General features: G+C 36.9%; 5 protein-coding genes across 5 annotated transcripts in view; 4 read left to right on the forward strand and 1 right to left on the reverse strand.

Annotated features, from left to right (window-relative positions):
* Nucleotides 1-27,645, reverse strand: part of LOC6562450 (angiotensin-converting enzyme) — a 49,114-nt gene that overhangs the window by 7,103 nt on the left and 14,366 nt on the right. The gene's annotated exons all lie outside the window — the stretch shown is intronic.
* LOC116805348 (E3 ubiquitin-protein ligase RNF12-B) lies at nucleotides 3,440-5,993 on the forward strand. Its single transcript, XM_032736695.1, has 3 exons — nucleotides 3,440-3,503; nucleotides 3,725-3,763; nucleotides 4,576-5,993. Exons 2-3 carry the CDS (start codon nucleotides 3,752-3,754, stop codon nucleotides 5,536-5,538), a joined length of 975 nt encoding a protein of 324 aa, XP_032592586.1. The 5' UTR covers nucleotides 3,440-3,503; nucleotides 3,725-3,751; the 3' UTR covers nucleotides 5,539-5,993.
* LOC116805347 (chorion protein S38) lies at nucleotides 17,086-19,604 on the forward strand. Its single transcript, XM_032736694.2, has 2 exons — nucleotides 17,086-17,167; nucleotides 18,132-19,604. The coding sequence occupies exons 1-2, from the start codon at nucleotides 17,156-17,158 to the stop codon at nucleotides 19,122-19,124; spliced, it is 1,005 nt and encodes a 334-aa protein (XP_032592585.1). The 5' UTR covers nucleotides 17,086-17,155; the 3' UTR covers nucleotides 19,125-19,604.
* LOC116805345 (protein draper-like) lies at nucleotides 21,212-23,122 on the forward strand. Its single transcript, XM_032736692.2, has 5 exons — nucleotides 21,212-21,396; nucleotides 21,458-21,760; nucleotides 21,865-22,047; nucleotides 22,104-22,352; nucleotides 22,415-23,122. Exons 1-5 carry the CDS (start codon nucleotides 21,232-21,234, stop codon nucleotides 23,054-23,056), a joined length of 1,542 nt encoding a protein of 513 aa, XP_032592583.1. The 5' UTR covers nucleotides 21,212-21,231; the 3' UTR covers nucleotides 23,057-23,122.
* Nucleotides 23,906-25,792, forward strand: LOC116805346 (multiple epidermal growth factor-like domains protein 10). The gene is made up of 5 exons (XM_032736693.2): nucleotides 23,906-24,085; nucleotides 24,147-24,446; nucleotides 24,553-24,759; nucleotides 24,816-25,064; nucleotides 25,127-25,792. The coding sequence occupies exons 1-5, from the start codon at nucleotides 23,921-23,923 to the stop codon at nucleotides 25,688-25,690; spliced, it is 1,485 nt and encodes a 494-aa protein (XP_032592584.1). The 5' UTR covers nucleotides 23,906-23,920; the 3' UTR covers nucleotides 25,691-25,792.

Here is a 27,645-nt window from a genome sequence, read left to right on the forward strand (position 1 = left end):
TAGCTAATTTTATGCCGTCTTTTCGCATATTGGATTACAAACGAAACCAATCATCTGATCAAGTGGTTAGGCCTTCCAAAAACAATCACAAATACACACATGCAGACAATTGCCCATAAATCAGCAGGTAACAAATGCTGAGCTTGTGGTGCACAGAGATAGACAAATAGTTAGAGAAGCGGGGAGATGGTCGGGGAGAGAGGATATACTCCAATGCATTGCAGTTATTGTTGTCGTTATAATCAATGAATTACGTCGCATCGGCTGCATCGGTTGACCACAATTTATGGCGATGGCAAACATGAGAATCCGAAATACGAAGCACAAAAACTGCAAATGCAACTGCAACTGCAGCAGCCCCACTCAGGCAACTGCATGGTAAGAGAGGGAATGCGCCGCCAGAAGGGGAGTGGCTGCAATGAGCAGTCGCAGTCGCAGTCGCAGTCGCCTGGCTCTTATGTTGCAATCCGGAGCACATGCAACTAAGCGCCCAAGTCGCATGCCAAGTCACAGCAAACCGATAGCAACCTCCACATCCACAAGCACCACCGCCTTCACCACTGACTGCCCCCGTTTGGTGCCACAAAACGCCGGCATCTCTCAATTGTAACTCGCATCTGTTGGGTTCGTTGTCTGACAGAATCGTAACATTTCGTTGTTTTTGTTGCTGTAGTAGTTGCTGTTGTGGGCAGCTGCACTGGTTGCTTGAATTGGTTTTTGGCTTGGTTCCATCTGGTCGAACATAGAAAACGACACATTTTGAAAAAGTAAAAGTTGACCATTTTGTTCATTTTGCGCCTTTAAGTGGATGCTACCAATGTTATATATGCGAACACTCTTGCCAAATGCCTCAACACATCGAAACTTCAATCTTTCAAGCCATTTGAATCTAATGTTCAATATAACTACTCCGTAGATGTATTAGAACTATGTTTTATTTTTTAACAACTGAAGCTTGAATGTGCAACACAAGCTCACTCCTTGAGAATTATTACTTTATGAATAGAAACATAGGAAATCGTCATTGATTTGAATGAGATATGTCAAATTGTCATTACTAATTAATTTATTCTTTAAGACGTGTTCTGTTCTATCTCACACAGAATCCAAATAGGTTTTAGTAAACAGCTGAAACTAGTATTCGAACTATTATTGATTTTTAACGATTTTTGGCAATGATGAAAATTGTCAATATTGATAAGCTAAAAGCCAATACAAACATAACAAAGTTTTATAGGTTGTAAGATATATATATTTCAGGAACTTGAAACATCACATCTGTAAATCTGGGTTCTCATTTGAATTAAAAACCATAGAAAACAGCATTCCAAAATAGTTCTGGTTTTTATCACATCGAATTCATATTAGAATCAATCGTAACATTCATAAAGATAGCCTTTTGTTAACTTGCTTTAAAATTGATGCCATTAATTACGAATCAGATCAGAAATAACTTGATACCATTGAATTTATATTCAAACTGTGAACATCTTCCACTTTAAATTATAACATTCTAGTTTTGAAAAGTTGTTTAATACGCCCAACAAGGTCGCTTTAAAATAGGATTTGTATTGTCTATCCTATTAGAAATCAATTATAGAATCTTTTCAACAACACAATAGAAAATGCAAATCTATGTTTATATGCGCAATCTCGAAAATTAATACTGATCTCAACTGGTTTAAATTTTGTTGCGTATAAAAAGAAGAGAAATACCTAAGCCAACAATTGCCAAATCGCAGCAATGCATCTGATATATAATCACATCTGCGCGACCCATAAAGGCCTTTCACTTTTGCGGCACGCATTGCACACAATCCCAATGCCCTCCTCCTCCTCCACCTCCCTCTCCTTGACGACTCAACCGCCAATCAGCCGCTGTGGCAGCTTTAGTAGCTACTTATGCCTGTTTGCCTGACATCCAGATATGCTTGCAACATACTAATTCAAATTAGAAACACGATCTCTATGCTGCCACATGATGTGTTGTAGTTGCATTTGTCGAACCATAACTGCCGCGTGCGTGAAATACGCAATATGCGGTTCGCCGCATCAATCATCAAATGGTCCTATGCCGCTGGCCCTTATCATATATCCAGCTACATGCAAGGTATGTGGACAAGCAGTTTCCGCTTCCAATTTGGTCAAATGCACGAAGAACTACACTTACAGAAAATATAAACGCTTCACCATTGAAATCTTATAATCATAAATATTATTTTAATTAATTTTGAAAAAAATTAAAAGCATGAAGCAGTTGAAAGCAATATTCAAATTTAAATTTCCACCTGCGAGAAACTTAAGTGTTTGCAGATATTTATAAATATATTTTACAGGTTTCAGAGTCACAACATCCCAAATAAATTATGAATGTTTATGTAAATAATTCTAAAAGAAAAAACCTGCATAATCATATGCATAAATAGGGGAATTACAGAATTAATCAGACTTTTCAGTCCATGCCATTATTTTTGAATATTTTTCTTTTAAATATTTTTTGAATTTAGGTGTAATTAAAAAAGTGTTTGTAAAAGCCGCTGATGTAGTCATAATTAAGACAACACAAGCATTTCAACAACAATCGAATCGGGTGCCTGTGTCACCGGTTATGCAATAGAATTCAAAGACAGATATTCAAATAAGAATGGAAACGTGTCACTTTTCGTAAGCGATCTCAAAATTTAACAAATTTAATTGCATCACAACGAACAAAATAAGTAATAAATTTTTAGCTATTCTTAATTTTGATATAAATCAAGCGTTTTAATATTATTAATATAATGTTCTAAAGCTGTTAAGCAATAAATCTATCCATTATCCAAAATAAACACAAGACAATATAATTTCATATACGATTGTGGGTTTTTCCCGCTTGGCTGTGTCTCGATTCAGGTTCCTCCCCAAAACGAGCAAAAAACTGAAATCCGTAAGAAGTTCTTTAAAAACTGTTCTGAACTAATCATTGACATTTGTCTCGATACGAATATACTTTTTCTGCTTGCATAAGGAATTTCTTTGGAATTCCCCAGAATATATTATTTTTGCTAACCGAAGGTAATTAATACTTGACGCAGACAGTTATAATGGCTCTAAAGTTGATCAATTTTGAAAATCTTGAAATTCAACCATTCGCCAAACTAACACAGCCGCAGGGGAGCGATGGTTGCACTGGTATTGGTAGTGCGTCTTGGTAGTAGTGGGTGCTTCCGTTGACAACAATCCGAGCAAAACGCATACAAGCACAACGCACCAATACTACTGCAGCTGAACTCAACTGGGGAGCTTTGAAGAGAGCGCTCAAGCCACTCTCGGCAAAAAGCTTTTTCATGACGGCTCTCTATTGACTTGGCGCGAACTGAGCTTGGCGGCGATTTCAGTTTCGTTTTGACACAAAAACTCTTTGGGGGTATAAAAGTGCGCCACTGACCACAGACAGCATCCAGTCAAAGGTTTGGAATCGTGTGTGATTCTACAATCCTTTCAATATAATTTCTGCGTTGCTCGTAAGTGTTGGCAAACGATCAAAGTTTCTGCAAATGGTTTTCAAAATGATTGTGCTAAAGTTAAATAACAAATTTGCTGTTTTTCAAAGTGAATTGAATTGTGTTAAAGTAAAATATTCCAAATTGTAAAATAATATGTTAAATATGTGCTATGATTTTTAGTTTGTTAGTTTGTTTTCTGTTTATTAACATGCAAACAATTTTCTATTATTTATTTACAGCCTTGGCGAGTCCAAACACACTTCACGATGAAAGTATTTGTAAGTAACAATAACAATTACATATGTCTTATTAATTATGTGCAATTATTGCGGTTGAGAATCATTCAGTTATTTATTTAAATGTGAGAAACATAGCTTTGATTATCAATTGTAAATCGATTCAAGTCAACTCCCACATAGATTAAGTAAAGCATTTCTAAGTGGCCTGTATATGATGATTATAATATTATTTATGAGCAGCTGTAAAACTTGTCGTTAGCTTTGGGTGTTTGACCGCCCCATTCACTTCCTGTCCATAAATTGCATAATACATGTACACGTACACAATTTATATCGGCCAAAATAGCAAAACAATATTATAAACAAATGACAAACTTCAACTTGAATCATCGCAACTAGCAAATAATCAGCAAAAGCGAATAAATGAGTAATGTCCACAATTAACCACAGACCGACTATAATCAAACTAAGCCAACAACTAATCAATTATGACAAACAAACAAACACACAACTTACGGTAAATGCACTGAAATCCGCTCGCTGCGCATGCGTGACGTATACATTTGTATGTTGGCTCGCATTTTGTCACATGTGAGGGGGACGCGTGCGTGGGGCAGGACAGGCAAGTCTGCATCGCATTACGGATGCGTTGCACGCGTGCGTTTCACTTGACCATTTGAAAGCGACAAGTCGTCGCCACAATTTGTAGCCAAATGGGCGACATATCTTTCGTCGAATAACTTTCTAATCTGATTACCTAATTCAATCGCTATCAAATATTGCATAACTAGAACCAGTTTTGAATTGTAAATGAAATTGTTTGTTATTTTTTTTGTTTTGGCTTGCTTTAGTTCTGTCTAGCCGCTCTGCTAGTGGCTTCAGCCTGCGCCACAGATGTGCCGCTGGAGAAGAAGCTGGATAAGCGCGGTCTGCTCGAACTGGGCTATGGCTACGGTCATGCTGGTCTGGATGTTGGCCACATTGGTCAGGGCTCCGTCATTGGCCATGGTGGCAGCTACGGCTCCTATGGACACTCTGCTCCCGCTGCCATTGCTGTGGGACACAGCGGCTCTGGAATCTCTTATGGCCATGGCGGCGGTGGTGGTGTCTCCTATGGACACAGCGGTGGTGGCATCTCTTATGGCCACAGCGGTGGTGGCATCTCTTATGGCGCACCCGCCGTTGCCGTTCATTCTCATGCAGTGCACGCTCCCTATGTGATCAGCCGACAGGCAGAGCTCCACAAGACCATCTACGTGACCAAGGGTATTCCCGTGCCCGTGCATGTCGACCGCCCCTACCCAGTTGTGCATGAGAAGCGTGTGCCCGTCGAGGTTAAGGTGCCCGTGCCACAGCCCTATGAGGTCATCAAGAAGGTTGCCGTCCCCGTCAAGGAATACGTGAAGGTGCCAGTCCCAGTGCCACAGCCCTACGAAGTCGTCCGTCACGAGAAGGTGCCCATTCATGTGCCCGTCGACCGTCCAGTGCGCGTTGAGGTGCCCAAGCCATACCACGTGACCGTCGAGAAGCCCTACCCCGTCTACGTCCAGAAGGTAGAGAGGGTGCCCGTCCAAGTGCCCGTCGATCGCCCATACCCCGTCTACGTGAAGGTGCCCCATGTCTCGCACTCCGTTGTGAAGCACGCACCAACCTACGCCATCAGCAAATACCCTGACACCGGCTTCGCCGTCGGCGGTTCAGGTTACGGCGGTGTCGGTCATGGTGTCGCTGTCGGTCATGGTGTCGCTGTCGGTCATGGTGTCGCTGGTCATGATGCCAGCGTCTACTCCGACCATTCTGGCTACCATAAATAGAGCGGTTTTGCGAAATCTATTGGAGCATGGCGGACTTACCACAATATGAGCCGAATCAAATTTAGCTACATTTTTTTAATTCTGTCCAACAAAAATTAAGAAAACGGAAAAAAAACACTATCACACGGTCTCTGCGCTCCCTACATAATTTCCAAGAGGTTCTAGTAGAACTTCCACCCTGCCACTCTTTTAGCTTCTAAGTAAAAAACACCCCACAGGAAGAACAACAAAAACCTTTTGTAAATTATTTCCAAAAACCATCAAATGGAGCATTGTTATGTATGAACTTAAAGATTAGGATAATGCTCAGTTAAGTGTCTATAAAAGAATTATGTAATTTTATAGACATTTTAGCTGTTGCTGTTTATCAGTTAAAGGTTTCAACGTACAATGAATGAAAAATGTATAAAAAAATATATAAAAAATGTTTTAAGAAATAAAATTGTATAAAATAATCAATATGGAGTTCTTATTTTAATATCTTTCAGCTGAACTATTAATTTTTTCAATTAACAGAAGATAGTGTGAAGAATTCAGCATTGACTTCAACTGAAATCACCTTGCATTATTTGTAAAATTAAGTCTGGCTCTTGAAATTAATTTATATATCTTTAATAATAACATTTTGGAATGCGTCCTCGAAACTGTACAACCTAATAAACTCTTTGAAACCTAACCTAACCTAAATAAACTGTTACATAATATATATTTTAATCAGAAAATATTCCCAATCAGTTTGGGAATATTAACTGTTTAAGCCACTCAGAAGAAAAATGAAAACTAGAAAATTAAACAGATTACTAAAATGAATTATAACACTAAAGGTTTATTGAAAAATAAAACATTTCGTCTGAATTATTTTATTTTAGAAATTTATTGAATATTTTAAATATATGTACATGAATATTTTAATTTTATTTATTTAACGAATCGATTTTAACGAACGGGACTGAATGTCTGATTTTTATGCTTCGACTGGCATTCTAAACATATTAATATTGTAAGCTACTTTGATTTAGAGATCATAAATTACGTTTTATATATCCATATATCCATTCAATGTGGAGTCCTCTCACTCTGCCAAAGCCCCAATCAGACAATTTAAATTGACTTTAAACTGACCCAGTTTCAAGAGGCTTAGTGGATCAAGGGATTGCATGTAATTGCCACTGAGGGATTACGTATTTTTATAGCCACACGATCCATAAATGATAAGGTGACGCGCGTGTCGCAATATCTCCAGTATCTTGATCACCAATGCGTAATGCATTTCATCTGACAGGTGCAAGGCCGCCGCAAGAGTCGCCACAGCTCCCGATTTCTCGCCGCGGGGATTCAACTAAAGGTCAGGGGACAATAACGACTGCCTTAAGCGGCCGTAAATTTTAATAACACTTAAAGAAAACAAGAGCAGACGTAGACACTTCTCATGTCATTTATGGCAAATGTCGGGTTTTTCTGTCACATCTCGCAGAATAACAAAATTTCAACCTTCACAAGCAACTGCTGTCAAGTTCTATGAGCGAAAGGTAAACACTAATTTTAATTGACCATAAAAATAAAAAATAATAAAAATAGAAACAGTTGGATTGTTTGTTTGTTTGTTTGTGTTTGAATTTTGATAAATTGAATCATTTTAAAATTTTGGACTGTTTTGCATTTTCCACTTGGGTTTTTTTAAAACAGAAATTAGAAGTTGAAATCTGCCGAATTTGAAACCGGTCTAATTGGAACAATTTAATGGGCGGTAAAAGAAGCGCTTTTGTAAACGCGATGACCATATATCAAACATCTAGCGCAAATTTGTGGTTTTGTTTTATAGAGGGGTCAAAGCCCCCGCTCACGCCTCTTCGCATATGCTCAAGGACTTTGATGACGGAACTAACGTCAAACAACTTTCTAATAAAAAAGTCAACTGACTCGTCAGTTACCGATTAAATTTCTGATTTGATTTTCTTACGATTTGTTACTCGGTCTCAAACCCATGTAGCTAGATCAATCGATGGCAAAGAGCCGCATTAGAACCAGTTACCAGACTCAAGAATTCACAACAGCTGAAGGTCGTCGGCTTTACAGCTCCATTAAAAAGGAGGCGTGGCATTTAACTTTGGCTCTAGCTTATTTTTCACTGCACTTGTAAGCACCTTCAATAATTTAATTGAATTACTAGTATTATTTGTGTATTTTTATATGCTTACCATCATTTGTTACTTGCTCTGAAAGCCTTTGTCTGACAGTCTCGTAGGTGTTTCGACATTTGCTTCAATTGGAATTATCTGTGCTTTTGGGTTGTGCAACCGCTGTACCGCAATTACCAAGCGGATCTTTCAATGCATAAGTAATTTTGTAGGGCTTAATTATAACAAATTAAATAATATAAGAATGCAGCTCGTAACTTAAAGCAATTAAAAAATTGAATAGAAACAAACCACTTCAATGACAGCAATTAAAATGATAGAGAGGAAGGTTGACTTAAGTCGGTTAAAGTGTTAACAGATGGTTTTTTATCGTTTCCATATAATAAAGGCAGATCATATTCATCAACGCATTCCGCTTAAGTATTTACCTAATATAATAAAGACAATCTATGAGTCAAATGATAAAATAAAATCTTCGGAATATAAACATCATTAAAATATGAATAACCCACATATTGTCCGAAAAAAATAACATAAATCAAAACTGAGGATTTTAACTATCATGCTCTGGATGAAGTACAAGCAGACCCTGATTTCTCGGCATGGATGAACGATTGCGGCATTTACACAATTATTACTTTAAGCAAAGGCCACCCAAACCGCTGAGACAAGCAAACAAATTGCAGCAATCTGCCACAGAGATTTGCGTGGTAATTAAACCCATATTTTTGCCTTATTAAGGGGAGCAAGGGGCGTGGGTGGAGGCGGAGTGCGGACATACGCATATTCGGTAGAAATTAATTAATTGCCACAAAATGACAGAGACGACGACGACGACAACGAAAAAGCAAAGGAAAAACTCGAAATGTTATTTTTCGCAATTTAAGTTTTTTTTTGGTATTTTGCTTTGTATTTTATTTTGTTGTTTTGCTTGGTTGTGTCTGAGAAAAAGCTCGAAAATACGTTGCACATTTTGCAAGAGCGACATTTGGTCTAATGAGCGGTTTTGCGATAGTGCTATGAACTGATCTAGACAACGACTTTTGGAGGTCATCGCCGTCGTCGATGACGTCCATCCAATTGAAGCTAAATGTGTTAGCTGTTGTTGTTAAATTGCGAAATGAATTTGGCTACGTTTATGGCCAAAAAATGCAGCGACAAATGCATAGCATAAGCGCGCGTCAGTTGGCAGCCAAAAAGACCAAAGCTACAAGTTGCACCAGTTTTGATCAACAACAAAAAGCAAGAAAAAAATTAAAAACTTGAAGCGATACGAAATCGTTAAAAACGTAATCGAAATCAGCCTCCGCAAAAGCATTTGCTGCAATTCCGTTGCCCTCCTCCAAGTCAAGTGAAGCAGCAAGCGGCAACACACTGTGGCAATCTCAAAATCCCTGCTATGCCCCTCACCTTCCTGCACATGTGTATGTATGTGTTTCTGTGTCGTCTTTGGGATTCTTTGGTTACCCTGTATTTGGCTTTATGCTTCGCTTGGCCAGCTTCGGGTGCCGCAAACTATGCATCTCATGTGTTTTTTTACCATTTTTTTTATATTTTTTATGGAGCAATTGAAGTCGTTGACACGACAAAATGCCACTGAAGTTGAACTGTGCTGAGTGCAAAGAATGACAATTATTCAAAGATGTAACAGCTATATTTAACATAAGATAGAATTCACGTAAGAGTTATATCTATGTAGGTATTATTAATGAGAATATGTTTTTTTCTTTTTAAATTAAAATTATAAACTGACAAAATAATAAATATATTTATATCAGTGAATATTATAAGAAATAGATTTCAGTTTTTTTTTTAAACAGAATGTTTCTTTATCTTTTAAAAATATTATTTAGTGGAAGATATTTGATATGTATTTTTCCCCCCTTTTTAAATATGTATGTAATTGAATCCATTCGTATATATTGCAATTGATAGTAAAATGAATAGCAGACGTCCTATGCTGTTAATTGAAAGAAAAACGAAGAGAATACAGCATATTCTGTTAATTTTTCATTCAATTACTGCAATTACGTGGACTACTTATATTTTAATGAGTATATTTGCATTGCTATCATTTCCTCTCTTTGAAGTCTTCCAAGTTAATGGTTAGATGCAATATTTGACCTCGAAGCGGTCATAAAAGAAACGTGCGTATGCGAAACTATCGGCCATCGAGCGTAATACATCAAAGCATTAATTTCTCATGGCATGCATTCAAATTGCAACAATTAAGTCAGCCATAAAAACTACCGCATCGCATCACAGCTTGACTGTTATGCAATTGTGCTGCCTACTTGGCTACTTTTGGTCATTTGGCATATCATTTTTCTACAGACACATTTGCACCAAATCCCGCTGTTGAAAACGACAAAACTTTTCCTTTGTACATTATCCCGCCACGGAATATGAATTATAGCGCCAAATTGCAGCGGGCGAAACACTTTTCAAATGGGGTGTGTCGGCGATGCCTTAAGTGTAACGATGCCACTCATACACATACAATCACTTTACACACATACGTACACAAATTTACAGCATCTGATCCTTTCACCTGCTGCGCAAAACAAAAGACTTAGGCAACGAACTCGATTTGCCATTTTGTGTATTTCCGTATTGAGAGCTTTTTTTTGACAAGCAAACAGCACTCCTTCAAGTTCTTTATCTGAGCGTTTAAATTATTGTCAATTGTGCAGCTAATACACCTTTTTAGGGTATGCCCAACATCTACAGGCACTTGCAGAGTAATTGAAAGCGACATATCTCAAAAGCATCTCTGGCTTCAAGCCAACTTAAATAGCCAGGCGAACGGTTGCAGCTTCCCAAATGTGGCGAACATTTGCCTCTCAACTACTAACTGCCTACTACCAGTTCACCCAAAATCTGCTACTGCTGCCTCCGCTGCTGAATCTGGCTATGCCACTGCTAGCAGCTGTCCGCATCGCAAATGTTGCATAATTTGAGTTTTCTTCAAAGTTGTGGCATAGTTGCATGTGTTGTTTTGTTGCTGTTTTGGAAGTCACCCAGTTAGTGTGTCACTATGGCATTTGAGTTAGCCAGTTGTTGTTTTGTTATAGTTGCTGCTACTAGTATTGTGAACCTCTTTGTCTCGAAAAATTTTGATATAAGTAATTTGATAATTCATGTTGTCATCCATTTTTGTTGTCTTTGCAGTTGAACAGATCAAACCCAATGTGACGTTAATTTGCATTGAATTATTTACATCACTAAATGGGCGTGGTTCAATGATATACCAGAAAATCGATTTGAAATACAAAAAAAATATATATATTTATAACTGAATGCTCTGCTTAGCTAAGCGATATAATTTAAATTTTTGCATGGGCATGAGTTTAATAAATAATGAAAATTAAAATAACAAGTCAGTTTTAAATCATTTGAGCGGAAGATAAAATAAATTTGTTTTATTGAAAAGAAAAATAATAATAATAATAGAGCAAAATAAATTCAAGGCAGATGTCAAATTTTATATCTAAAGATACGAGTTAGAATTAATGACAAGTTAACTGATTTGGCATTCAGGTGTGTCTACATTAATACGAAATAAGTTTATATCCAACAGTAGTATGAATTAATTAGCACTGATTTGATAGCAGATGAAGATTATTATAATTTAATTAACAGATGATCGATTACAGCTTTGCCGCGGCTTCTGGATAGACCAGTCAGTATTTGTATATTTAACAAAGATTCTGTGTCCATCAATTTGTATGAACTACCTGAATTTGTTCTCGAGTTGATATATTAACATTTTTTTTTTATTACTACGGCTCACTTTTAATTGCAACATAACGCAGTCGTCTGAATTATTACATATTCCAATTTAATTTGTACGACTTTTCTACTCTATGTGTGCAATCGCAGCTCTTTCCACAGTTGCCCCATAACGACATAAATTTAAATTTAAATTACAGTAGCTTGGATGCTAATATATAATAGAAACAGATGCCGATTCGCACACACCTCACACATTTACACTCTCACACAGTTCACAATTCACGACAAAAGGCGAACAAATGAAAACGAACCAACGACATAATTCCCATGCCTGGGGTTTTTTATTTTCGTTTCTTGCTATTTTTGTCGGTGCTTTTTTAATCAAATTCTTTTTTTCTATGATCTTATTGTTTCAGTTTTGCGCTAATTGCTCTCCGGTTTTCTTAAAACGAGCAACGAACAAAATTATAAATAAAAAACAACTTTTAAGCTCACAGAAAGGTTTGTGCTGTGTTTTAATTGCCCAAGATGTGTTTAGTGACTATGAATATGCCTAAATACATTTAAAATCTTATAAAAATTTAAATAAATGAACGAGCAGCGTAAAAAGCATAGTACTCAATTTAAAATACGATTGCTTAAATATATTAGGAGTCATGAAAGTAAAATGAAATGCTTAATGAGCATGTTTAAGTGGAATTATTTTTGCTCATAACTTTAAATGCCTACAACCTAATTATTGGTATAAGTATATAAGTAAAATTGGAGTTAAGACTCAATATACGAAAATAAATGAGATCGTTCAACTTGAAAGTGTAATAATCAAAGATCGAATTTATACGATTTTACTTCAAGTGAAATAAAATTCAATTTTTAAGTTGAATTTATATATTATTAGCAATGGAGCACAATTTTTAATTATGCATTATGCATAATATAAATTGCACGTGTGCAAATAAACATGTTCAATGCAATTAACATTTGTACTGAAAATAAAATCTGATATGATTACTTTAATCTTTATTTTATTAAATACAACTTTAGCAATTGAAATTTTATTTCAGAGCTTTATTTTTATCTTTTATTCATCAGCACTTAAGCTTATATTAAAATTGCAATTCTAAAAGCGTTAATTTGATGTCAAGTTTATTTGGAAGCACTTAAACCCTGCCACTAACTAATCTTTATCTAATTTTGTTGGCTTTCATTTTTTAAATTTGCACAAAACTCGTTGGCAATTTGCAGTGCGTTAGTGTTAAATGTGTTGGAAGTGGGCGTGCTGCTCAGTTCTTTAATGCAGTTGCCGGCACTTGGCCGTACAGCAAGTTCTCTAGAGCCTCAAGTCTGGTTCCGTGTGCCAAGCGTCTCGTGTAGGCGGTGTTGATGTTGTTGTTGTGTTGCCAGCAGGCATGTCGCTTATTTCAAGGTCTTTCGCGTCGTGCCCCTGGCCAATTGCTTGGAAAATGTCAAATGGACAGAAAAAATTGGCCTCTTCTGATATATCTGATTTCTGGTTTTGTCTTTTGCATTTATTTTTTATAATTTTCGAGTATTTTTCCAAAAACATTACATCCAAATTTAAGTGAGAAAACTATTGCGGACTAAGGTCAACTGCCGTTTGTTATCGCGGGTGTTGAGGTCACAATTATAAAAGCATAATAACGGTAATAATAACAGGCAATTTAGCTAACAGTGGCACAGAATGCACCATCAACAATGAAATGAATTATATACTTTTATTCGCGTGACCTTTTCGCGCAGTTACAAAAAATCATTCAAATAAAAAATACTTTAAGCTGTTGATGTTATTGTTGTAGAAGTTGTAGCTGTGTTGCTTTTGCTTTTGCTGTTGTTGATGCCAACAACTTCTTTCTGTTCGTTTTCTTTGCGGCTAAACGTGCACAGTACAAAATGTGGCCAAATTAAATGTCGAAGGTTTTGCACGACTGTCTCGAGACTTCGCCACGGCCTGCAGTCAATTGACAAATACTATCCGTACCTACCTCAACTAACCTCGACACAATCTAAGTCTGGCTCGGGCTCTCGTTTTGGCTCTGGGCACGAAATTCGGTTGCCAAAGAAATCTTGGCCAGTCCAGTACAAAATTTAGGTCAAATTGTGTCGCTTGACTTGCCGGCGTCTTGAATTTTGACAAATTTTACTGATCTCTTAACGCTGATTAGCGCAACGACCCTGATACATGTACACGTACCCAACTACTAACCACAACAATTATGTACTAACTCAACTTAATGAGCAACATTTCGGTTAGTTTTGTTTTGCTCCTTCATGTTAAAAAAATATTACCATTTATAATCTGAATTTATAATGTTCAATTTATATCGAGAAATAAATATGTATTTATCTTAATAAAGTTTGCCAGCAGTCAAGTTCTACCACAAAAATCTTTTTAATAATCCACTTATAAGCTGTTAAGTTGCGATTAATTGGCTTGCCAAAGAGTAAGCTGCTCAACACAACGAATCACTTTTTCAACATAGTTCCACGATTGTGCACTGAAACATGTTTGGTATTTGAGACGGAAAAATCGCAAATCGATTGCAAAGTTCAAAATATGCGGCAAAAAATACAATAAATTAAGCAAAAAAAAAAAATACTATAAAAAATCCTAAACGCTTGACAAATGCGAAGCTTCTCAAAAGTAGAGCACATGCAACAAGCGATTGCTCACAAATTATTGACTTGCCGTGTATACGATTATATTAAAAGCAAAATTGCCAGAGTCTTCGTTTAAATGGCAAATGACAAATGCTCAGCCGCAGCCAATAAATCGACACTGTCTAGATGAAACCCACATTTTTAACTTCTCTTATGTATGCAAACTTTGTCGAACTGCTGTCTTAGCTCTACTTAACACAATCAATAAATGTATTTTATTTATACACCACACATAAATAAAGTTATATGAGAATATCAAGAATGGAAGATCTGAATTTAATCTTAAGTAGTTACATTTGAAATTAAAGTATGTATGGATGCAATTTGCTTATGACTTTCATTTGCTTTTACAGAGTATATTTACGTGTAATCTGTTTAATAGCCAATGCCAAACAGTCATAACTTGGCAAACTTCCTTATTTGAAATACAAAAATAAAAAATTTAATTCGTTATTACTTAAAGCAAAAAAACATTTTTTGCTAAGTTTTGTTAAACATTTCATTTGCATTTTAAATTTAATGTCAAATAATTTAGCTAACAGAACTGCAGAATATTTGAATTTCTATGAGGCAAAGACTACAAATTTCATTCTAGAGAAATGCGATCTTTTATAAAAACAAAAATTAGTAATAAATTGTTAGAATACAATAAAAAAAAAAAAACAAAAAAGGCTTAATTTGATGTTTATAAATTTGTTTGTCTTTAGAACTGGTTCACCTTAACGCGAGGAATTAATTATAGATAATGAATGGAAGTTGGCAACTTTTAATATCTGAACAACACGCCTAATATTATTTGAGTCGGCTAATGGCCCGTTGATATTTTATGCAAATGTTGTGCTCTGCATTTAGACATACATTATTGGATGTTAGCATAATCGAACAATCGTCACTAAAATCTACATAAATATATATGAAGCATGAATAAAATCAGAAGATGGCGAAACGACTAAAGAAGATAAAATAAATCTGTGAAATCTCTACGAAGGAAAATTATTCACAACATTTAAAGTTATCTTAATTTAATTGCGAATAATCATTGCACTTGTTATTCCCAAAACCAAACACAATGACTTGATCACAAATGCTAAACAGAACAAACATTAGTTACCGATCATTAGATTATTAAAAATCCTAATGTTTTTTGGCACAACCAGATTTGCATAAGTTTTTGGGGGGTTTTAATTTTATTAAACTAGAATGCTCATTAGATTGAAGCTTTAGGGTATTTTTTTTATTATGTTTACCATTTGGGTGGCACGTGTACGAAAGTTAACTCACAAAATACAAACAACAACCAGAAGAAGAAACTGAAACTGAAGAAAACCTATATAAAATCACATAAACTTGAACTTGAAATTTAATGTTGGGCCTTAACCGCTATGTTTCCCTTCACTTTGCTTGTTCATTAGACAATCGACAGATTGCTCTTTTCCCCTTCATACCTTCTTTTTTAAATTTATGTTGATAGTTTCAATAGAGGTTTTTGGGGTCATCTACGCTATGCAGCGTTCTTTATGTGCGCTAAGTTTTAACCACAAAAGAGCCCCAACACACAGAAAAACAAAAACTAGAAACAGACAAAGACCGAATTTAAGATAATGTAGTTCAACTTTGTCTAATGATAATGATAATGCTGATGGCTGATAGTTAACCTTCGACTTCAACTGCACATTACAATGCACAGCTTTATAAAGATCCAAGACATCTCTGATTATTAAGCATATTAGTCTAATGGAAAACACCTTTTCCTGATGGCTACCCATTGTTCACACGTTCCATTTACTTAGCCATTGACCGATTAGACGCGTAGTAATACCCAGAATTCAGTCAATATATTTATTTATATAGTTGTGTATATTCTCTGCATCTTTCCATTGTACATTGAAATGTCAAATTACACATACAAGCCAAACATTCAATCAGTGCACCTATAGGTGTATACAATTTAAAATTGCTTCTCTCAGCCGAAAATCTAAGATCAAAAGTTCAGTCACGAATCCAAACGAACCTAGCAAACTTTGCATGTTTTTTCTTAAAATAGAAAAAACACTGAAAATTACCCAAACTAAACTTCAAAAAAATTTGCATTCTACAAAGTTAATATCTGAAATTAATTGAATTTAAAATTATTATTTTTGTTAAGCAAACACAACTTGAATAGTGTAATGGATTTTTGAAATGGGCTTTTTGCTCAAATTGAAAACATTATAATTTCATTTACACTTGGTTTATTATAAAATTGACATCGCTCTTGAATACAGAAAATATTGGATTTGTTTTAAATACAAATATTATTTAAAGAAACTTGATTAATATTTTAACGTTTTGTAAAATTTAAGAAATACCGGTATATCTTTTCACAACTAGAAAAATCTACACCTTTTTAAGGCCACGCACCGAATTTTATTCGAAAGTCAAGCAATAAAATTGAGTGGATTGAAAAAAATTAAAATCTATTTGAAATTATTTGAATATCTTTAAATTCAAATTTGATTTTTTAAAAGGAATCAAACGACATCTTATCACCTTTGCCAAACACTCAATACGCTGTTGAATTTAATTTACTATCTTGTGACTCCAGTTCTGTACTAAGCATTTGATACCATTAACAGCTAGCCGACATGCGAACTGCTACCAATCATACACATATGCACTAACACACGCAGAGCAGCTCACACGCATTGAGCGTATACACGGACAGTGTCCGTGTGAGGCGCACGTAGGCGCTGAAAGCTTTTTGCCGCACAGCATTTCCTTTTGCGCAGAGAGACACACACGTATGGACAAGTCAGAGAGCATGGGAGAGAGAGAGAGATCGAGGAAGAGCGAGCTTTTGCTTGAGTCGCTTACTGGTGGCTGGTGGCTGCGTCAAAGATCGACGTCGGCAGCAGCCATTGCAGAAACCGTGGAGCAGCATCAAACGGCTTTTGACGGCATCGGCATATAAAAGCTCGCAATGTCTGTGCAAAATTATTCAGTTAACAGTTGCGGGTTGGTTGAGACATACACACCCCGACCAAGTTGTTGAGTGCGCCTGTCTAGAAGTTTAAATAAAGTGCAAAATGAAATCCATGGTATGTTGTGCACAAGCGTACTACAAAAATTCAATCATTTATATAAAAAAAAAAATGGAAACAAAGATGATCGAAACTGCTACAAGTTCTTAAAGTGTCTGCATTATATCATCATATACTTATCACAATGCGATACAACGGAAATTTGTGTGTTTCAAGACTTGAATTATAATTTCGTGACATTTGTCTTAGTAATACTTATCAAATGTGTGCCTTAAATTGCTTAACCGTCAAAATATTTCAGTTCAGCACTAAATAACGTAAATGTTGAAGTCAGTTTAAATAATCGAATTTTATATCAAAATAGGGAGAAAATTTGCACTAAATAAAGAGTTCGCCTTTAGAACATTAGCTTATATATTCGGAATTTATTAAAAAACCTTAAGCAATTAAAATAAAAAATTCAATTCTATCCAACTCTTTAATTTTTTAAATAAAAATTGAAAATACTTCTTCAAATGTTATCAATCAAAATATGCCAAAAAAAAGTTACACAATTATTAAGGTTTTATAATATTTTGCTGCTTTAAAATTGCATTAAAAAAAAAATTAAAATTTAATAGGAAAACCATTAATAAAATGTCACAATGAATTTAGAAACTAAAAACCATATATGCTGATTAGTTTTGTTTTGAAATTGGTTTTTCTTTTTATTTATTGAAATGCGCACTCCCCTACCATTTACACATATATTTCAATAAATTACGCATACGCAGCTACGCAAGTTCTTGCACATTACGCATGCGCCCCGTTGCACGTGACGTGGCTGTAATTATGCTACCATTGAACTTGGCGCGCTGCCAAAGCATGCGACTTCAGCTGGCAGATTGCATAATTGTCATATTTGAAATAATGATAGTGCGACTGACGGAAGTGTTGCCAAGTTATATAATCTTTGTAGTTGCGAGCGATCGATCCACACGGCTAACCCACTTTAAACACTTTTTTACATTTTGCATTGCAGCTCGTTTTTGGCCTGTTGGCTATGTGCGTGTTGGCGGCCAGCGCCACCGAGGAGGCAGCCAAGAAGGTGGAAGTTGTGCCAGCTGTTGAAGCCAGCAGCTCGACGGCTGAGAAGAAGCAGGGCAAGCGTGGCATTAACTATTCCGGCTACGGCTTTGGTGGCTCCGGCCATGGTGGCTCCAGCTATGGTGGCTCCAGCTATGGTGGCTCCGGCCATGGTGTCGTCCTCGGCGGTGGTCTCGGCGGTGGACTCGGCGGTGGACTCGGCGGTGGACTCGGCGGTGGACTCGGCGCTGTCCAAGAGCTGCCTACACAGGTGCGCACCAACACCGTTGTAAGGACCGTGCAGGTGCCCTACCAGGTAGAGCGTCGTGTGCCCTATCCCGTTGAGAAGACCGTTACCTATCCAGTCCAGGTGCCCGTGCCACAGCCCTACCCCGTGGAGAAGGTTGTCCAATACCCCGTGAAGCAGATCGTCAAGGTGCCCGTTCATGTGCCCCAACCCTACCCTGTTGAAAAGGTTATCAGGGTCCCCGTTAAGATTCCCGTCGATCGTCCCTACACCGTTCATGTTCCCAAGCCCTACCCCGTCCCTGTTGAGAAGCCAGTGCCTTACACCGTGGAGAAGCGCGTCATCCAGAAGGTGCCTGTCCATGTCGACCGCCCCGTCCCCTATGAGGTGAAAGTGCCCGTCAATGTGCACGTTGAGAGCCATGTGCAGCCCGCCATTACCGTCACCCACAAGGTCACCCGTACCGAGGGCGCACCAATTGTCAGCGCACCTGTAGTTGGTCATGGCGTCGCCTATGGCGGTGGATACTCTGGTCATGGTATCTCCGGTCATGGTATCTCTGGACCCGGTATCGCCATCGGCCATGGCATTTCCTCTTATGGTGGAGGTCATGGCGTTGCTTATGGCGGTCATGGAAGCTCTGGCCATGGTATCTCTTCGTACGGCACCTCCGGACACGGCGGCTACCTCCACAAAAAGTAGATCAATTTAAACGCTAACGAGGGCCATCAGAAATTTGAAACGGGTGAAGGAGAGAAGGCGCATCAACATCATGTCGAAATATTCCAATTCCCTCAAGAAAAAACAATCAAAAGGAAGAACCCCAAATCCGAACCCGAACTCAAGCCCGCAACCCTCAACGTACGACTTACAATTTAGTTTTAGTTTGTGATACCAGCCGAAATTCTTAGGAGGAAGCAACAATCGTTCAACGGGAAGATCATCAAATGCGGCATTTCGAATAGTGCTTCCGTAGACGGAACACTCTGAAAACTTGCCAGCACCCGCCAAAACCCTAGCCCCAAAAGTCGCATTCGTTTGTCCTGCTTGAGTTGTGTTGTGTCACCCTGCCTCCTTTTATGTACAGTTCTTTCTAGACTGGAAAAACAAAAACAAAAAATCAGTTGCACCTTCGACTTTTTTCACGTCAATTTCTATTCTATGAAATTTTTGTACATATTTAATAATGTAAATAAAAAGAAAATTTAAAAAAAAATACAACATTTTTTCATCAATTAAATATTAATAAATGATACAAAGTTGCCTGTTGTCTAAGTGGATTATTCATTTTGAATAATAAGTGTTTTTACTTAATATCATTATGTCAAAAAAAATGTTTTCAGTTCGTTTTTGAAAGAGCAATGTCTGCAAGAAGACAACACATAGAGGCGTCGACTATAAGCTGGCTGTGTTCTCTGCTTAGTGGTAAAATAATAAACAAATTTGGGTTTGTAATTTTCTACTAAAGAACTTATTAAGCATGTACATGTACATGAAAATATGTTCAATTCTTCAATAAATAGTAAACCTGTAAAAAGCATAACAACATATTTCAATTGAATATTGTTTTCTAAAAAAGCTCTAGAGTCATTAATGGAACCCAACTTGAAACTTGCCTATGATTTTATTGTAGTTGCAACTGTCAGTCAAAGCTTATGTTCAGGTATAAGTCTATGTGCACAAATTATGCTATACTTTTTTTACTCATATATTTAATATGTACTGTTCATTTTCAACAATCTAAGCCTAAGACTATGCAATAGTAAAAACTGGAAGAACATTCAAGAAATCTTATTGTGTATTTAGATACTCTGATACTGAATGCATACTTTATAGATGTCATGCAATCTATGTATATTTCCAAAAATAACGACACTAGATTTACCACATTAAATTGTACAGTATTCTCCAAAATTTCGTTTTATAAAATGTAATCAGTTTGTTGTATAAAACAAAAGTTTTCCAAGTAGCCTGTGCTAAAGATTCCCGTTTGTGTATAAACAATGTAATTGAATATTATTGAAACTTCAGTTTATATGCACAATGCAATCTGCATCAACTATATTTCTTTTAATATTATATGTCAAATTATTTTTGTCGTCGTCGTCAACATCACATGCACAATAATTTTTGTTGTTAAAGTCATCTTGAACTTAAATCCGACTTCTGGTATTAAACCGACATTGCAGATATCGCCCCCTTCCATTTCTTTATTTTATTATTCTCTATACCATGTGTGCATAAAATAAGTTATAACAATATTGATTAGAAAATATATTTGAGGTAATTATATATGTATATATATACATCTAAGGTCCAGGATGACATAATCAAATAATAAAAATAAAATAATTTAAGTAATTGTCGGTCTACATATAATTTTGAAGTCAATGTTGTAATTCTAACATTTATGTAAAGTACCATATTACATGAAGCAAATTTTTAAAAACAAATTCTATTGGGAGGCTAAAGTTTCTGATTCTTTGTGGTAAATATAGCGAACATATGCACAACACTTGATATCTTTACTATTTTTATCAATTAGCAAAAACAAATACAGTTTTTAATTTCTGGATTTCGAAATTCGGAATAATTTTCATTTGTGTGGATTTTGACTGTGACACATATACCGGACATTTCGATAAGCTCAGCTCTGGTATTTATAATAATATATGTGTAGATATACGTTTATCTCGAGTTAGTACGCAATGTATGGAATATTATTTGCATGAGTTTAAAGCGATTTAAAAGTCGCTCATAATTAGTTTCATTCTGTAAACGCAGCTAAGCGGACCAGAATATTTAGACCATGGGCTGCACTCGAAGTCATTTCATTTGGGCTTATTTGGTCCTTGCAATTGGTTTTGTGGGTGCCAGGAGTGTTCAATTTAAGAACACTTGTAAGATCGATGAGAAATCGAGTGATTTTATCAACAAGGAAATGGAAAAACTGGATAAAAATGTACACTCAACGGTAAGAGTCAAATGAAAGATTGTGTACTTCGTCTTAAATCAAATATTCTGTGTCATGCTAGCAACAACTTGCGTATGAGTGCTGTCCCGGTTACTCTGGTCCCATCGACAATTGTCAACCCATCTGCTCTGAGGGGTGCGGTGACAACGCCTACTGCATGTCGCCGGAGATCTGTAAGTGTTTAGAGGGTCATGAAAAGGTCGAGGGAGGTGGATGTGAGCAGCAGAAAGATCTACATTTGTGCACCGCTGAAGTTGAAGTGGATTATGCTGATTATGAGCCGCTATCAATGAAATATTTTGGACCCATGGCTGAAGAATATGAAGCCCATAATCTCGACCTGAGTGATGTTATCATTCCTAAAGTAAGTACAATATATATATAAATGTATATTTATCTAACAGAATACTATTTAATTAAATCATAAGATTTTTATTCGATTGTATTGTAATTTTATGTATTATATAGACAAAAACCAGGCTAGAAAACAAGACGGTTTGTTGCGAAGGCTACGAGAGAGAAGACGAGAAATCACCCTGTGTTCTCAAGGATCCCAATTTGTGCACAAGAGAAGTGGAGGTAGATTTAGTAATGGATGAGACAGAAAAGAAGATTAGGCAAGATTTGCGAGAATCGTTTAGCATAATGCTTGTGAGTAAACAAAAGTTTCTAAATAATCTAAGTTGCGAAAATAATTATTGTTATAGCCAACCACTAGGATGGAAATACAACAAGATTGCTGCGAAGGTTACAAGCGGCAGTCGATATCGGATCTATGTCAGCCCGTGTGCAGTACCAAATGTGTTGAGAATAGCGTTTGCAAAAAACCCAATACATGTGAGTGCCTAGTTAACTACCATATGGGATCAGATGGGGAGTGCGTAAGGAAATTCAAAGCTCACGATCCACATGTGTGCAGCAGGGAAGTGAACGACGATGAGTCGGACAAGAATAGGGTAAGCTGCAAAGCATTGTAAAATACATCATTGAATTTAATAAAATATATTCCTATAATTAGATTAAAGACAGTGCCGAATTAGAGCTGTACTGCTGTGACGGCTATGAGCAGAATTCGACTAGCACTCTCTGTGAGCCCAAATGCAGCAAGGGATGTGGTCACAATTGCCGATGTGTGCAGCCCGAGGTGTGTAAATGTGAAGAAATCAACTGCCAGTGTGAAACTGGCTATTTTAAAGGAAAATCTGGACTCTGTGAGCCAATTTGTACAGCGGGTTGTCCTGCACACAGCAGCTGCATAAGCCCAGATAAATGTGGGTGCCATGAAGGTTACAAGATCGACAACAGCGGCTGCCAGCCCATCTGCTCGGGGGCCCAGCCAGAGCACAGCAAATGCATGCGACCGGGCGAATGGGAGTGCGATTTGGGATATATTAAAGTCCCCACTGTGGATACGCTGGCCTACTCTTGTGAACCACATTGTAGGCAGAGCTGCTCCAATTACGGCAAATGTGTGAAGCCCGATTACTGTGAGTGTCTGCCGGGCTTCGAACCATATGATAATTTCGAAGAAATGGTCATTGAGAGATGCAAACCGATTTTAAACGGGTCAGGTTTAAGTACCAAGGCAAGCACAACAGAGCACATCTCAAAAGATGTACCAATTTCATTTCGAAGCAATAAACATAATTCATTCAATTAAAACATAATTATTATATTTTGAACAATTTGCAAAAATAAACTGTCTTCGTTACTGACATGCTCAGCAGTAAATCTTTTACTTGGCCGATAATTATATAAATCAATTATTTGTCTTTTGATATTACATTTTAAATTACCTTCATGAAGAAGAATAAATAGACTTTCATATTTGTCGCCGTTACTAACATAACATGCATGATAACATTTGTTGCGCGCTTTAAAGTTTAAAGTCGCCTTGAACTTGAATACGCCTTCCAGTATTAAGCCCACATTGGAGATGTGGCGCCATTTAATTTTGTGATTTTATTATTTTGTATATCATGTGTACATAAATTATGATATAACAATACTGATTAAAAAATTGTTTTGGTTGTTTCAGCAAGACTTATTATATGTATCCATTTCGGTATGACACAGTCAAATAACTTTCGGAATACATTTATTTTTGGAAGTTATCGTTGTATTTTTAACACTTATCAAAAATACAAATGTATACAGCAAATACTTAGAAACAAATTTTATTGGGTGTGTCAAAGTCTTTGTTGTAAATATAGCGACCATATGCACAACACTTGATATCTATACTATTTTTATCAATTAGCAAAAACAAATACAGTTTTCAATTTCTGGAATTCGAAATTCGGAATAATGTTCATTTGTGTGGATTTTGACTGTGACACATATACCGGACATTTCGATAAGCTCAGCTCTGGTATTTATAATAATATATGTGTAGATATACGTTTATCTCGAGTTAGTACGCAATGTATGGAATATTATTTGCAAGAGTTTAAAGCGATTTAAAAGTCGCTCATAATTAGTTTCATTCTGTAAACGCAGCTAAGCGGACCAGAATATTTAGACCATGGGCTGCACTCGAAGTCATTTCATTTGGGCTTATTTGGTCCTTGCAATTGGTTTTGTGGGTGCCAGGAGTGTTCAATTTAAGAACACTTGTAAGATCGATGAGAAATCGAGTGATTTTATCAACAAGGAAATGGAAAAACTGGATAAAAATGTACACTCAACGGTAAGAGTCAAATGAAAGATTGTGTACTTCGTCTTAAATCAAATATTCTGTGTCATGCTAGCAACAACCTGCGTATGAGTGCTGTCCCGGTTACTCTGGTCCCATCGACAATTGTCAACCCATCTGCTCTGAGGGGTGCGGTGACAACGCCTACTGCATGTCGCCGGAGATCTGTAAGTGTTTAGAGGGTCATGAAAAGGTCGAGGGAGGTGGATGTGAGCAGCAGAAAGATCTACATTTGTGCACCGCTGAAGTTGAAGTGGATTATACTGATTATGAGCCGCTTTCAATGAAATATTTTGGGAACGTGGCTGAAGAAGACACCAAAAATATCGATCTGAGTAATATTCTCATTCCCAAAGTAAGCTTAGTATATATTAAGAATAAAAATATATTTCTAAAGAATTATCTTTAATTATATCTTAACATATTTATTCGTTTATATTGTAATTTTATGTATTATATAGACAAAAACCAGGCTAGAAAACAAAACGGTTTGTTGCGAAGGCTACGAGAGAGAAGACGAGGAATCACCCTGTGTTCTCAAGGATCCCAATTTGTGCACAAGAGAAGTGGAGGTGGATTTAGTAATGGATGAGACAGAAGCAAGGATTTGGCAAGCTATTAAAGAAGACTTTACCAAATTGACTATTGAATTTCCGAAAGATTTGCCCGTGAGTAAACAAACATTTCCAAATGATCCAAGTTGCGAAAATAATTATTGTTATAGCCAACCACTAGGATGGAAATACAACAAGATTGCTGCGAAGGTTACAAGCGGCAGTCGATATCGGATCTATGTCAGCCCGTATGCAGTACCAAATGTGTTGAGAATAGCGTTTGCAAAAAACCCAATACATGTGAGTGCCTAGTTAACTACCGTATGGGATCAGATGGGGAGTGCGTAAGGAAATTCAAAGCTCACGATCCACATGTGTGCAGCAGGGAAGTGAACGACGATGAGTCGGACAAGAATAGGGTAAGCTGCAAAGCATTGTAAAATACATCATTGAATTTAATAAAATATATTCCTATAATTAGATTAAAGACAGTGCCGAATTAGAGCTGTACTGCTGTGACGGCTATGAGCAGAATTCGACTAGCACTCTCTGTGAGCCCAAATGCAGCAAGGGATGTGGTCACAATTGCCGATGTGTGCAGCCCGAGGTGTGTAAATGTGAAAAAATCATCTGTCAGTGTGGGACTGGTTATGTTAAAGGAAAATCTGGACCCTGTGAGCCAATTTGTACAGCGGGTTGTCCTGCACACAGCAGCTGCATAAGCCCAGATAAATGTGGGTGCAATGAAGGCTACAAGCTGAGCAACAGCGTCTGCCAGCCCATCTGCTCGGGGGCCCAGCCAGAGCACAGCAGCTGCATGCGCCCGGGCGAATGGGAGTGCGATTTGGGATATATTAAAGTCCCCACTGTGGATACGCTGGCCTACTCTTGTGAACCACATTGTTCAAAGAGCTGCTCCAGTTTCGCTAAATGTGTGAAGCCCGATTATTGTGAGTGCCTGCCAGGTTTCACACCGTTTCGCGTTCGCTATGTTAAGCAGGATTTCGTTGTGAGTTGTCTAAAGGACAGCAACCCGAGTTACTGAAAACTCAAATTTCAAAATGTAAAAGCTTGTATATTCAACTAAAACCAAGTACTTGTACGATTTACAAATATATTTCCAACTTTTTGTTATTAGAAAGGTCAATAAGTGGTCCTTTACTTTCAATGCATTTTGCCACATTTAAGAAAAGTAATAAACATTTTTAATCACAATTAAAAATCTTAGCACGCATTATAAATATGTACAAATTTGTATCTTTATTCCTATTATAATCTTGTTGTTCAAAATTTCGAACTATTATATCATATAGGAGCCATCGGACAACTTATACGTCGCATGTGTGTAATCCATCCATCTTAACAGCACTCAATCTTTCTTCTGACTATGCAAACAAGTCACATAAAACCGTAGTATAAATCAGCTAATGCTAATCTATTAATATAAAAGTGAAAAAAAAAACTAGACTGGCTTCTTGCAGCACACACAAGCAAATTCATAACACTCGTTAACTTTCGCAAATAAGAGCAACTTTGCCAAAGTGGCGATCAAAGTGAACGAGCGGTTCGCGTACAAATTACGCAAGATTTAATGCAGTTGAGAGCATTGAAAGTAAACATTCAAAACAACACACACACACACACACACACAACGCCTAAATCCAGCATAATTAATTGCAATGACAAATGGTGTCGAAAAAAAAACCGAAACAAAATGTTCAAGATCGCTGCCTTCGTCTGTCTGCCGTTTTTAGTGGGCAGCCGCAAGAACCAGTTGCCACAGTTGACCAACGCACAACATTGATCTTGTGCTAAACTAGCGGGAATCGAACCTACTTTATGTCGGTGTGTGTGTGTGTGTGTGTGTGTGTGTGTGTGCTATTTGTATTTGGCAAGTGGCAACGGAGAATGGTACGACCCAAAAACAGAAACAAAGACACAGCAAAGCAAAGTGAATGCAACAGCTGCGTCGCGTAGACGCAATCAATTAGCGCTATGTGATGACGTCGACGCTACCGTTGGCGTTGCTGCCACATGTGTCGGTTGCGTCATGGCGCCAAGCAGACCGTCTAGCGTTAATTTACCAGCAATTTCTTTTGCAGCAACTTTTTGGTTACAAAGAAATTTGCCAAATAGGTTGCAATATGTGGTTGCCAATCCGCGAAAGCAAAGCTCTGAGACGGCCACAGCTTCGAGATTGCTGTAATTTAGTCGGACTTAGTATACAGTATAGTTGAAACTAATATGGGCAACAAATATAGAAAATGATATATGCAAATATAAAACATTTTCCACATTAATTATTACTTTAATCTAGTTAATATGAATGACGATTAACGTCTATTGATATGGAACATGTAATCCTTTCTGAAGGTGGTCTGCCGTAATAGTAATATATTTAAAAAGTACTTGCTTAAATCATTTGTAGTTAATTTTATACTTTATAATCGTGCAACTTATTTTGAGGACTTGCCACTTCATTGATTTTAATTACACATGCTGTTAGCTGTATTTATATAAATTAACTTCCAGTTATTTGCCAATTTTAATGCATTCATAATGCATCTTTAATGCACTTTTTTCTGCAGCAAGGAAGTGTTTAGTCTCTTGTACGCCCCATTTTCAGGTTTTGACAAACTTCGTAAGGCAATTAATTTAATGAACGTCTGCTGCCGTAAAATTTGTTTTATTTACGAACAAACAATTCGTAAATAATGAGACAATTAACACACATTCTGAGTTGTTTTGCAATTTTCGTTTGTTTCCATGTCTCTGTTTAAAATCGGTGGCCGTTGTATGCTTCAAATATGTACCTGAAAATGTTTTATTCGCTGCTGCTGCTGCTGCTGCTGCTTGGGCAATAACTTAATTATTTTATGTTTTATTTGTGCTTTTGTTAATTTACGAACATTTTAGTGCTGCCTAATTACAGTTCGCGCTATATTTTTTCAGCAAGAGCGGGTTAATCGTTAAGTTGTGATGAAGGTAATAACTTAAATA

Source organism: Drosophila grimshawi, unplaced genomic scaffold (genome assembly GCF_018153295.1).
Source record: "Drosophila grimshawi isolate 15287-2541.00 unplaced genomic scaffold, ASM1815329v1 contig_1377, whole genome shotgun sequence".
Classification (NCBI taxonomy): Eukaryota; Metazoa; Arthropoda; class Insecta; order Diptera; family Drosophilidae; genus Drosophila; species Drosophila grimshawi.

What these genes read in the sequence shown, in the direction of transcription:
- LOC116805345 (XM_032736692.2), top strand. Translation starts at nt 21,232, where the DNA reads ATGGGCTGCACTCGAAGTCATTTCATTTGGGCTTATTTGGTCCTTGCA. An exon ending in GTGATGTTATCATTCCTAAA is followed by an intron (nt 21,761 to 21,864) that starts GTAAGTACAATA and finishes TGTATTATATAG; the next exon opens with ACAAAAACCAGGCTAGAAAA. An exon ending in AATCGTTTAGCATAATGCTT is followed by an intron (nt 22,048 to 22,103) that starts GTGAGTAAACAA and finishes TTATTGTTATAG; the next exon opens with CCAACCACTAGGATGGAAAT.
- LOC116805346 (XM_032736693.2), top strand. Translation starts at nt 23,921, where the DNA reads ATGGGCTGCACTCGAAGTCATTTCATTTGGGCTTATTTGGTCCTTGCA. An exon ending in ATAAAAATGTACACTCAACG is followed by an intron (nt 24,086 to 24,146) that starts GTAAGAGTCAAA and finishes GTGTCATGCTAG; the next exon opens with CAACAACCTGCGTATGAGTG. An exon ending in AATTTCCGAAAGATTTGCCC is followed by an intron (nt 24,760 to 24,815) that starts GTGAGTAAACAA and finishes TTATTGTTATAG; the next exon opens with CCAACCACTAGGATGGAAAT.